This window comes from Zootoca vivipara, chromosome 10, assembly GCF_963506605.1.
Source record: "Zootoca vivipara chromosome 10, rZooViv1.1, whole genome shotgun sequence".
In the NCBI taxonomy this organism is placed as follows: Eukaryota; Metazoa; Chordata; class Lepidosauria; order Squamata; family Lacertidae; genus Zootoca; species Zootoca vivipara.
The window spans coordinates 66,447,237-66,460,590 of record NC_083285.1 but is presented as its reverse complement, the minus strand read 5'-3'; the positions used below and the strand labels follow the sequence as shown (position 1 = coordinate 66,460,590).

At 43.0% G+C, this 13,354-nt stretch overlaps 1 protein-coding gene across 1 annotated transcript in view; it reads right to left on the bottom strand.

Moving 5' to 3' along the window:
* EXOC4 (exocyst complex component 4) overlaps positions 1–12,565 on the bottom strand; it is a 390,546-nt gene extending 377,981 nt beyond the window's left edge. Inside the window, exon 1 of the mRNA XM_035126670.2 lies at positions 12,433–12,565. Coding sequence (XP_034982561.1) covers positions 12,433–12,518 — 86 coding nt within the window. The 5' untranslated portion in view covers positions 12,519–12,565. The remainder of the gene's footprint in view (positions 1–12,432) is intronic.
* Positions 12,566–13,354: the final 789 nt, after the last annotated feature.

Genomic DNA, 13,354 nt, shown 5'->3' with positions numbered 1-13,354 from the left:
AGGCAATGTACTGTACCTATGTCTCTGATTCCACAAACGATATTCCTCATTCTCCAAGACTGTCCCATTCACAAAGCAGTTACAGCTAAATTCTTTCCTGTGCTACCTGAACTCTGGCTCATGGTTTAATCTGCATAAAATCATTTTTTTGCTTAGAACAGAAAGATCCATCATGGACAGGGTTGCTTCATTTGCATTAGAAGCACAGAGATCTGAACAACTTCACATGAGAACAAATGTTTCAACATTATCTGAATGGGCTTATTTTTCTTTGCCTTGTTACATAATTCTGAGCATTTATAGTACTACTGTACGTAGTTCAGATACTGGGCCTGACAAGGCTCTCTGGCCATGCACAAAAAACTGGAAACCTGATGAAACTGTTAGATAAAGAACAGTGGACTAGATGGAGCTTTTGCCTAATCAGGTAGTCCTAAGGATCACTTCACATACAAGTTTGTTGGAATCATCTAAAAAAGGTCTACTTCAGGCAACATTTATTCACGCTGTAAAATCCAAGAGGAAGCAGAACAGGATTCTTTCTGTGGTGGCCTCTCTTGGGAGATAGCCTTCAAAGCCCATCTAGCAGTTCATTTTAAAAGGATGAAGATCCACCTTTAGCTTATCTATAAAAAAGAAATTTATTAAAACATACATAAGGAGTTACGTACCATAGCACATTCACTATGCTAAAGCTGTGCTGAATGAGAATGTGTGAAGTGAGTTGAATAGAAAGGAAAACTAGGAAAACACTGTTCCTTCTCTATTGTCATTGGCCTCTGAAAAAGACACTCCTCTTTCAACAAGCCTTCCAAAATCTTTATCTCAGCTTATATATGTCTAGGGACCAGGGCTGCATTTCACGCTGTCAACCCAAAACAATAAAAGTGTATTTGATCACCAGTCATCACTGACAACAGCCACTGGTTTGCATCCAAAAAGAGTAGCATCGCCACAGGTTTTCCACTGCATGCTTTTTAATTTTTATGTGCACTGCTTAGATAGAAACCTTGGTAATTAAACATTCTCTAATAAATAATAAATAAATGTTATATAAAGCCCAGGTTTGGACACGGAGTATATTCTAGTAAGTGTTCAGAGGTTTGTGTGTTCACTGCTTTCAGAATGTAAGAAATCTTATTTGAATGTTATAATTGAAAAGTTATTTTTAAGGACAACTCCCATATGAAATTATCTACAGCTTCTGGCAGTACTTAACCTCAAAATAGATATCTGATAATACATTCTGAAATCCCATTGAAGCAATTACACAAATTGGCGGGGGGATAAGCTAAAATATACTCAAGATAAATGAAATAGGGATATTTAGTGATTTAACCTAAAATGCATTATCTCATTATTTCTTCAATTTCGCTGAGCACACCTATTTAGAAAGCAGGACATGTGGAACAAAAAAGGGGAGCTGAAAAGGCTACAGATTAAAATATATGGGAGATAAAATATGCACCTGGGGAACCAGCCATTTGCTGGAAGGTATATCAGTTTGTACCTGTTAATAGAGATGGACTGTGGGAACAAGGGATATCAACAGCAAGAACTGACAAGTGCCCAGACACAACTAAAATCCTTCCCTCAGTGGAATTTGTGATACAGCTCTAATTCTCAGAAAGGAGAATGTGCTGTCAACTCTTATCACACTGCCAAACTAGGAAGCTCTCAGTTCTTTGCATCAGGCTCAATGGGAGAAGCTGATTTGCCAGTAGAGATGGACTTGAATTTTTAGTTCTATTATAAGACACTAACTATGCTTGTTTGCTGCTCTGAGCAAAGCAAACCCAGCTTAACCACAGACTCAACAAGGTACCTCAGGAAAACCCCTCTTCCTTCAGCCTCAGCTTCCAAAATATCCTTACCCCAACAATATTGGAATGATAAGATACGACTGTTATCCAAATTAAGATGAGGTACACAGAACACTCGAATTGTATTACAGTGGTACCTCCGGGTACGAACTTAATTCGTTCCGGAGGTCCGTTTGTAACCCGAAACCGTTTGTAACATGAGGCACACTTTCGCTAATGGTGCCTCCTGCTGCTGCTGCTGCGCTGCCGGCACACAACTTCTGCTCGCATCCCGGGGCAAAGTTCACAACAAGAGGCATCTACTTCCAGGTTTGCAGAGCTCGTAACCCATAGCGTTCGCGAGGACGGTACGTAACACAAGGTTCCACTGTACTGCTATTCTAAAACCAAATTACTAAGCATTTGCATAGTACATTCACAAGCATTCTCTCCCCATTCCTTACAAAGGCAGGCCAGATTTTGGGGGGGGGGGTGCTAGTGATGAGAAATAGTACCGTAGCTCACCATAAGGCTACCACATGAATTCATGGTTGACATATCTGAACCAGAGATTGCTTAGCTTGCATCTTTAATCATACTGCCACACCACACCAAGCACAAACAGGCAAGCCAAAGAGTGAGTTAACAATGTGCTTTTGGAGCAGCATGGGACTCTTAATCTCAGGTTTGAGGGTTCAAGCCCCACATTGGGCAAAAGATTCCTGAATTGCAGGGGTTGGACTAGATGATCTTGGAGTAGATGAGAGCTTGCGCCTTATCAAAACACATTTAATTCAACTGCCTTGCTAGTACCTCTTAGTAAATGTTCCTGGTAGTTTGAAATCACTGGGCTGTTTCAGACCTTATGCTAAACCAAACCAAGGCTAAGTATGAACACATGGGCACTCACGGGGGGGGGGGGGGGCATGGCTGCCTTATTCTTCTGCTCCTGCTGCCGCCACCAAGAACTGTCATGGTGTATGTAGCTTAAGTGTTAGGTCCCAACCTGGATGCATGGTTTATTTCCCACAGACTAACCTCAAGTGGTAACTGGTAAGCCAAGAACAAGCCTGGGTTATGGCTCATGCTTTTTCTAGAGCAAGACAAACTATCAGCCCAGCTTAAGATGCAACAGTAAGCCAAACTATGACTTAGTGTGGGGTAGTGAGGTGGCAGCAGAAATGAACTAGGAACAAAGAAGCTGCATTTTTTCCTGTGCATCCCTGCATACTCATGCACTCATGCTCAGCCATGGTTTAGCCTAGTGAACTGGGCCTCTACTGTACTACTTTCACTATCCTATAAGATAAGAACATCCATCAGTATTTGTAAACTATGACTACCTTCTCCTTCAGTATTTACACACACACACACACCGTGTGTGTGTGTGTGTGTGTGTGTGTGTGTGTACAGTAAACATAAACTCACTCATTACTTACTAGTACTGTAAGTCCAAATTAGTTCAGCAGGATTTGCTCTCATGTTAAGTGTGCATTTCAGTATTAGTGGATACCTTTCTATACTATTTCCCTACAGTGGTACCTCTGGTTAAGAACTTAATTTGTTCCGGAGGTCCGTTCTTAACCTGAAACTGTTCTTAACCTGAAACACCACTTTAGCTAATGGGGGCTCCTGCTGCCGCCGCCGCGCCGCCAAAACACGATTTCTGTTCTCATCCTGAAGCAAAGTTCTTAACCTGAGGTACTATTTCTGGGTTAGCAGAGTTTGTAACCTGAAGCATTTGTAACCTGAAGCATTTGTAACCCGAGGTACCACTGTATTTCCTTTCTGAAATTCGAACTTTATTGAAGAAACAAAGCATAACCACATACAAAAACTAGATAATCCTTCCTGACATTCAGAGTGTGTCCCAATGACAAAAACAGTCTCATTACGTAACAACCAAACTTTGTTTTCCCAATTAAAGGAGGCCTTTAAGATAGAAGGTTGGTGGGGTTGTCATTTTTAAAGAAATCCTTACGAGTCCAGCGTTACGCAAGTTTACTCAGAAGTCCCACAGTATTCAGTGAGGCTTACTTCCAAGTAAGCGTGCATAGGACTGCAGCCTGAACTAGATAACAAAAATCCTAACAATAAATAAAGGCAGATACATTCACCAATTAAAAAAATTCTGACAAGCTCTCACCAAGATATAGCATTTGCTAAATGCCAGATAGCTTGTTTCAGAATACAAAAGCCGTTCCAACCAAGTACTGTATGGGCAAAACAAAAGGTTAGGAGAAGGAGGAGGGGAGAGAAAGAAATCAATAGAAGCACATAAACAGTTTGTCCAGTTTGTCCTTCACCAGTTGGCTGGATTTCTCCACCCAGGACACTACGTTTTAAAGATACAAATACAGATTGAGTTGCATCTCAAACATTCAGTCCACCAAGAGGTTTTTAGACAGCAGCTACAATTACGGCCTTTAGAATTTTTACATCCATTAGGTAGTTGTCAACCATGCTTTTAAAACTATACCTAGTGCACTTTTATTTCACTGTAAACTGGTGCATTAAAAAACCCTGAAGAAATGTTGATACGGTACTTTAACAGATACCTAAGAAATGGTTAGTGGATTATTCACTAGCACATTACAACTAGGGAGATAAACTAGAAAAGGAAAGCAGTCTATAAACATTGCTAAGGAAAAGATGCATTTTTTTCCTAATTCATGGCAACACTTTAAAGACAGGAGGTCTATGATTTTCTATTTTCCCATACATTAGTTTTGCAAGTGACACAGAATGATGGATCTAGACAGCTAGGCAAAATAAAGGCACTAAACCCACGGCAGCCTCAGGCAGCCTTCCCATCAAACCCTCTGTGTCTGCTGAAGGACTGGGCAAAGAGAAGGAGTCTTACTTCTCTGCAGAAAGATTGGGGTGGGGGCACCTGTTTCAGTTCTTATCCAAAGCTGACTGGGTAGGAAGAGACACACCTCTTTCCTGAGCCTTTTTTGCTTACCAGAGTGTTAAACCATCTCAAGCCAATTAGGATGGCAAGATGTTTAAGTAGTAGAGCATCCACTAAGAATGACATGAAGAAGAGGCTTATGAGGTGGATATGTCTTCTGGTGCTGCTTGTTTGGTCAGAAATTGTTGTCCATATTAACTTTGATATTTGTGGATTCTTGTGATGAGGGGACTAAGGAATGGACAACAAAAATGGATCTGGTAAGTTTTTATTGCTGCAAAAAGATCTATACAAAGTTCAAGGTTGGAAAGACAAACACCCACTATCCATTCCTCAATAGTCTGAAATTTTTACCTGATTTTATTTGAATGCATTGTCAATTTCCTATTTGGACTTATGGAGAGCTTATGGTAATATATATGTTTACATTCAGAATGATATATTATTTATCTTTTTGATGGGTTATTCTTATTGTTAAAGTGAGATGACTTTCTTTCTCCCCCTTACTTCTGCCACACTTGCTATTTCTTTTAAGAGTAGCATGACTACCGTATATCCTCCTTGGGACTTGACAAGTGGCACATCTGCAAGAATCTCTGTCTATTCAGAAGTTCTGTCCACTAAAAAAGGGCCTGCACTATCTGAAATAATTTAAAGCAGGGGAGGTTAAACATCAGTCCTGGAAGCTGAGCTGATCCCCCCCCCAAGCATTTTTTTCTGTCCTCCCTAGCCCCCACCATTTTTGGTAGTAGAAATAAATAAATAAATATGTACACCTCTCTGCCAGCCCAGCACCCCAGTAGGGATACAGATCAAGTTGATTATTTAATTAGTGGAGTGGGACAATAACCCCCTCCTCAGCTGATCAGTACAGATCAGCTATGGGAGGTGAGGTGCTGCTGTGAGTGCCTGCGTGCACGAAGGATTATGGATTGGAATGAGGTCCCAGGGGGGGCTGGAGATTGATGCATGTAGCCCTTGGACCAAAAAGCAGGAGACACTTCTGACTTAAAAGTCTCAGCTACGGAAAATACCCTATTATGGTTTCCAAAAAAAAAGTCATTAGTGGTTTTCCTGAATGAAATGCTAGGCAATAAAGTCAAAAGTAATGGGCCTATTTGAAGAAGCAGTGGCATCATTCATTCAAAATAAAAAAAATCCTTCCAGTAGCACCTTAGAGACCAACTAAGTTTGTTATTGGTATGAGCTTTCATGTGCATGCACACTTCTTCATTCATTCATTCATTCATTTAGCTACTAGCTATTTCTATACTGTCATATCATAAAATACTAGGGTAGAGTGTAACAATAAAAACACCATTAAAAATAATGCAAATACTAATTAAAGTGACTGGTTAATCAATAAATTAAATATTAAACAACTGTAAAGGCCTGCTGGCATAAAAAGGTCAAGAGACGCCTGAAAGTCAAAAGTAAGGATATGTGCTGAATCTCTGCTGGAACAGTTTTCCACACCAAATGCCTAACTTCTAGCTGAGACCATTCAAGCCTCTATAACACTGATGACAACTAATAGCGCTCCTCTGGATTATCTCTGCAATCAAGGTGGGATATAAGGGCTCAGGGTACATAAGGTAACCTGGACCCAAGTTGCTCAAGACTGTGTATATCAACATAAGAAGCTTGATCCTGATGCAGTAGCATACGGGCAGCCAGTGCAGATGTTTTAGACCAGAGGTGTTGTATGTTGCTTGGCTGGTTGCCTCACCAGCAGTCTAGCCACATCTATGAATCCAATTTGCAGTAAAGTTTAGCAAAAGATACGTCATCCTCAAGTCTCCAGAATATGTTCGATTTCACTAAGGCCCTCAGCGGCAAATAAATTCATTCAACTCCACCAGAAATCCAATCATGATTGAGAACACCCTTTTTTCAGAATTTCAGAATAGGAAGGAAAAAATGGTGCAGTCTTTCTTTTCTTTTTTAAAACCCAAGCTTCTGCTAAAAGTGCATCCACTTTAATTTCCTTTGTGCCATTTACTTTTTGCAGTCAGCTTGGACAATAAAATTAATAGGTCACCTTTCATTTCCAGTCAGTTTTACTTTCAAAACCTCATATTGTAGCTCAGCACCGCAATGCCTTGATAGCAAACACGGCAGGAGCAAGCTCCCAGTGCCCACACAAGAACTATTTCAATCGATTTCTTTTGTATCCTAAATGTCAGAACTCATGAGATCAGTTTTCATTAACAGCTCTGTTGTATAATCTTCTAACTTACATTTACTACAGAAATGAACTACCTTAGATTAGGTCTCTCAACCCCACATTCCGGAGGGTTGGCAAAATACAAGGTAATTTATCCATTTATAAAAAAAATTCCTTCAGTAGCACCTTAAAGACCAACTAAGTTTTTATTTTGGTATGAGCTTTCGTGTGCATGCACACTTCTTCAGATACAGTCGTGTGCATGCACACGAAAGCTCATACCAAAATAAAAACTTAGTTGGTCTTTAAGGTGCTACTGAAGGAATTTTTTTTATTTTACTTCGATCCAGACCAACACGGCTACCTACCTGTAACCTTATCCATTTATGCAGTTCACAAATCACCGTCTGACCATTGCTGTGAGAATAAAACAAGGTAACTGCAAGCAGCACCCTGGTCTCCTTGGAAAAAAGGGCTTGTGTGAGCTCTGGCTCTCATGCAGTCCTTCTTTAAAACACAATATGGCTAAATAAAACTTAAATAATAAAATCTAATGATGAACAGCAAAGTTATTTGTATCACTTGATAAGATGATATACCAAGTTATTGCAGAATAAAGCGTTCACCCCAGGAATGTTTTTTTCACTTGTATGGCCTCACTGATTAAAGTTAGTTCAGGTGATATCATCTTTTGGAGGCAGAGGAATGTATCCAATGCTGCAGCTCCATTTACACAACAGACACACTCCTTCTGCTTCTCCAGATCCCCACCTAACCTATAAAAAAGCTCCAGAGAGTGGGAGACCCTTTTAACTCTCTGGGATATGATTTTGGAGGCATTGTGGGGGAGGGGGACCCTATCCACATCAGTTTAAGATTCCCACTTTATTGCATTCCAAAATTAAACAGAGTGAAACTTCACAAGTGCAAAAAAAAGATGTTACACCAATCCATCCCCATTCATAAGAGATTCTGCATAAATATAGGCTGGCACATGAATTTATTCCAACCAAGTGTGTGATCATAAGTGCCATACCATCTATCTGTATTTTAGAAAGGAATGTGAACACAACAGCAACACAGTGCAGATGGAAAGTTAAGAAGGTAAAGGTAAAGGACCCCTGACAGTTAAGTCCAGTCGCGAACGACTCTGGGGTTGCGGCGCTCATCTTGCTTTACAGGCCGAGGGAGCCGGCGTTTGTCCGCAGACAGTTTTTCCGGGTCATGTGGCCAGCATGACTAAGCTGCTTCTGGCGAAAGCAGAGCAGTGCACAGAAATCCCGTTTACCTTCCCGACGGAGCGGTACCTACCGTATTTATCTACGGTACTTGCACTTTGACGTGCTTTTGAACTGCTAGGTGGGCAGGAGCTGGAACCGAGCAACAGGAGCTCACCTTGTCATGGGGATTCGAACCACCAATCTTCCGATCGGAAAGCCCTAGGCTCAGTGGTTTAGACCACCGCGCCACCCCAGATGGAAAGTTACAATACTCCAAAAGTGGGCAGGGACAACAAATTGGAACACTACCAAAAAACAACATTGGGGAAAGGCTGATTTCAGAAAGTAACAATGTGGGAAGGCTCCAGCCAGCCTACGGAAAAGCTGTAGGCAGCACAGATTAAATCAACTAATATCAGCTTCCCTCAAAGAGGACCATTTAATCTCATCAATAACTGTACTGGATATGAAATTGTTTTTATATATATGAAATTGTTTTATATATGTTTTTATTGTTGATGGTTTTATTAAATTGTTTCAGGATATTTCACAGTGATTCATAAATGTAATTGAGGGTGGGATTCAACAGTGCAAGCATTTCCGCTTGCCAGATGGAACAATATCTACTCTCCTCCTCCTACACTCTGTCCTGGGGGTTCTCCTGATCCCCTCCCCTGAGCCAATTTGTAGGGGGAGCACAGGAAGAGAAAAGCGGAAAATGGCCAGTTACATTTGTGGGACTTGTTGGACTGGCTGCCGCTAATGCACCTATTTAGTTGAATCTGGGCCTAAAGAAATAGATAAAAGAAAGCCTGACAGACCCATATACAGGTGAAACTCAGAAAATTAGAATATCGTCAAAAAGTGCATTTATTCCAGTAATGCAACTTAAAAGGTGAAACCAATATATGAGATAGATGTTGTAATTGTAATTATTTGTCATTAGGCGGGTCAATTATAAATGGAATGTAATTCATGAAATGTAATAGCGATGTTTATTTATGTTTATTCTTGTATGATTGTAACTATTTGTTTTATTACTGTGGAATTTCCAAAAGAAAGCATTTGTAAAAATTAAGAGAAAAATAATAAATAATAAATTGTATTACTGAAATAAATGCACTTTCCAACGTGGCGGAGGCAGGAGAGCCAGCTGGGCCTTGGCAAGGTGCCCCATGATATTCTTGTAAAGAAGCTGGTAAAATGCGGGCTAGACAATGCTACCATTCAGTAGATTTGTAACTGGCTGACTGACCGAACCCAAAGGGTGCTCATCAATGGCTCCTCTTCATCCTGGAGAGTAGTGACTAGTGGGGTGCCACAGGGTTCTGTCTTGGGCCCAGTGGAATTTGCTGCGAAGGAGTGTGGTGGAGCCTCCTTCTTTGGAGGTCTTTAAGCAGAGGCTTGACAGCCATCTGTCAGGAATGCTTTGATGGTGTTTCCTAATTGGCAGGGGGGTTGGACTGGATGGCCCTTGTGGTCTCTTCCAAGTCTATGATTCTATGATTCTTTTACCTCTGCAGATGTAAAGCCACTCTGATTTTGATTCGGAACATTCACTTCTACACAAACAGTCTCAGGCAAGGAGGGGTGCTAACACAGCCCTGTACTTTTCCAGGTACAGTACTTATCTGTACAATTGAAGTGTTTGATGTAGTTGCATCTAACACAATTTCCCCTTAATCCAGCACAGAAGAGTCAACATGTGCCCTGCTGCACCTAGACAGAGTATTAGACAAGCCTGGAGAGACCCAAGTTCAAATATGCAGTCAGTCTTACTGGGTGACCTTGGGACAGTCACTCTCTCTTTCAAACTAACCTGCCTCACAGGGTTGTTGTAAAGATAAACTGGAGGGAAGAGGATCATGAATACTGTCTTATTCTTCCTGGACTCATAGAAATATAGAGTTGGAAGGGATCCCAAGGGTCATCTAGTCCAACCCCCTGCAAAGCAGGAAGTCCAACCCCTCTGCAATGAACTCCTAGTCTAGGCATTAATATTACACTTTCCTGTGGGCATAAGGCTTCACTTCCACCAAGTAGAAATACTGCTAGAACAGAGCGGACAACTGCACCACCCTTTTCTGAGACACCCCCCCCCAAAAAAACAAAAAATCTAGGTAGAGCTGCTCAAGTGGCCAATTGTTGGGCAGAGTATCTGATCAATGGTAGGAACATCTTCCACCAATTCCCACCAACCCTAGCCAGCAAGGCAAATGGCCAGCAACGAAGGGGAGTTGTAGTCAAGCAACTTCTGGACCAACACTGGATAAGGGCCCAGTATTTCTTAAGTTCAATCCTTGGCATCTCCAGGTAGGGCCAGGTAAGACTCCCTGTCTGAAAGCTTGGAGAGCCGCTCAGTGTAAACAATACTGTTCAAGATGGACTGCTGGTTTCAGCACAGGGCCTATGCTCCTAAAACCATGTTAAATGACATCATATCAAACATGACTTATATTTGCTTAGCTGTTTTACTTGGGGAAGGGGCGGTAGCTCAGTGCCCTTACATGTGGGTGGATCCCAGTTCAATCCCCAGTGGCATCTCCAGGTAGGGCTGGGAATGTCTTCTGCCTGAAAGAATGAGCCGCTGCCAGTCAGTGCAAACAATATTGAGCAAGGTGGACTAATGGCCTGATTCTGTATTAGGCAGCTTCCCACCCCACCTGCCTTCTCAGTGTCTGCTCCCACATGTTGGAACTCCCTCCCTACAGAAGCCACACTGGCTCCTTCCTTGTTATCTTTCCACTGGCAGCTTAAGAAGACCTTCTTGTTTCAACAGGCTTTTGAAAACTGACTGTTTTTAATGAAGGAGTTGGTGTGGTGTTGTTTCTATTGTAATTTTCTGTATTGTTTTAATAGGTTTTACATAGATATATACAGTTTAAATTGTAGCCATGTTTAATTGTTTTTAATTATTGTTTCCTCAGGTTTTTAGCAGTTCTTATTTTTATCTGAAAGCCGCCTTGAGTCCCTGTCAGGGGAAAAGGTGGGATATAAATAAATACAGTGAAACCTCGGTTGTCAAACGCTTCAGAAGTCGGACATTTCAGCTTTCGAATGCCAACACCCCGGAAGCGAATGCTTCTGTTTTCAAACGCGCTTCAGAAGTCGAACAGTTTCTGAGGCGCATTTCTCCATTTTTTCAATGGATTTTGCTGACTGGCAATTGCGCCTCGGTTGTTGAACGGTCTTCCGGAACAGATTACATTCAACAACCAAGGTTCCACTGTATGTAACAACAACAACAACAACAACAACAACCAACCAGGTGGTCACATTTGGGAGACGGTAACACAAATATACTCATCAAACCAGGTTTCGGTGACAAATGCCAGACCCAGGTATCTCTAGAGCAGAGTTAAAGGGGGAGAACCCCAATAATGCAAGGGTTTCCGGGGATCATTGTGTCTTTGGAACTGACACTCTCCATCACATACAGTTCCTCACCATAGCTGCCAAGTTCTCCCTTTTTTAAGGGGAATTCCCTTATGCTGAATAGGCTTCCCCGCGAGAAAAGGGAAAACTTGGCAGCTATGTTCCTCACAGACCTACACTCTCTCGCACACACACAATCTCCCTCTGACACACACATCTGCCCCTCCCCTTGTTCTCACAATCTCTCTCTCTCTCACACACACACACACACACATACAAACAAACACACTCGCTCCTTCTCTCTCTCCCTCATACAAACTCTCTTGACCAGGCATAGGCAACCTCGGCCCTCCAGATGTTTACCGTTCCCATCATCCCTGACCACAGGACCTGTTAGCTAGGTATGACGGGAGTTGTAGTCCCAAAACATCTGGAGGGCCGAGTTTGCCTATGCCTGCTCTTGACACTCTCTCACTCTCTCTCTTTCTGTCACACTTACAGACATTAATCCCTCACAATCTCTCTCTCTCTTTCACACACACACTCACACCCTCTGAGACACAAAGGCACATTCTTCCTCAAACACACACAAACACACAAACACTCTCTGTCACACATACACGCATTAACCCATCCCAATCTCACTGTCTCTCACAGACACACTTCCTCCTCTCAGAGGCACACACTCTGACCCCACAGGTGCCAACTCCCTGGGGTGCCCGAGCACCCACGACACACACACCCATGAAGGGGCCGGGCACCCACAAATGCCATTGCCAAGGCCCAGCTGGCTCTCCTGCCTCCGCCACGGACACACACACCCCACCGAGCATCTCTCCCTCACGCGCAGGCCCCTTTGGGGGGCTTTCAAGTGCAGCAGCGAAGGGGAGGGGGAGGGGCGGGGCGGCCCCCCCACTCCCCTCAAGCCCTGGGGAGAGAAGCCAGCCCCGCTACCTGATGACGGAGATGAGCAGGCCGGAAGGGTCCTTGCTTTTGCTCATGCTGCTCCTGTACCGGCCAGTCGCCTCAGACGCCGCCATCTTGGGCTCAGCCTCCGACAAGGGTCGAGCCCACCCCTTCCAACCAATCCGCACGCTAGCTGCCAATCGCCCTATGGCGGCCGAGCAGAGGCGGGGAGGACGCATGCCGGGCGCTGCGCGTCTTCGCGCGGTGCACTCTGGGGCTTGTAGTTGCCAGCGGCTTCTCAGGTGGAGGCTGACAGGTGGGAGGGAGAGGCGAGGGAGGCAAATGGACCAAGGATGGAGGCGGCCGCAGCGAGAGAAGCGGAATAGCAATTTGGGGTTGATGTTTTTCACATATTGCAGTTGACAGCGCTGGTGGTGATGCGGGCATTTGTTGATTTTTTTTCCATTTATTATGATGATAAATTCATAAAACACCTTGATGGAAAAGATGAGACCCCTCGTGATCATAACCAGAAAAAGGCATCTCGCAATTAACGTTATTAATAATATTACATTTTTATTAATTTTAGGCAGCTGCCTTCATTGTACCTTTCCTGACGCTTGCTAAAAAACTATTCTGTTTAGGCAAGCCTAATGCTGGTGGTCAACAAAAGAGGTTTAAAGACTGTCTCAAGGCAAATCTTTAAAAATGTAGTATAAACACTGACAACTGGGAAACACTGGCCTGCGAGCGCTCCAGTCGGAGAACAGCCTTTACCAAAGGTGTCATGGACTTTGAAGAAACTCGATCTAAGGACGCAAGACAGAAACGTGCTAAGAGGAAGGCGCGCTTGGCAAATCCACACCGTGATCAGCTCCCACCTGGAAACCAATGTCCCCGCTGTTGAAGGACGTGTGGATCAAGAATTGGCCTCCACAGTCACTTATGGACTCATTGTTAAAATCATGTT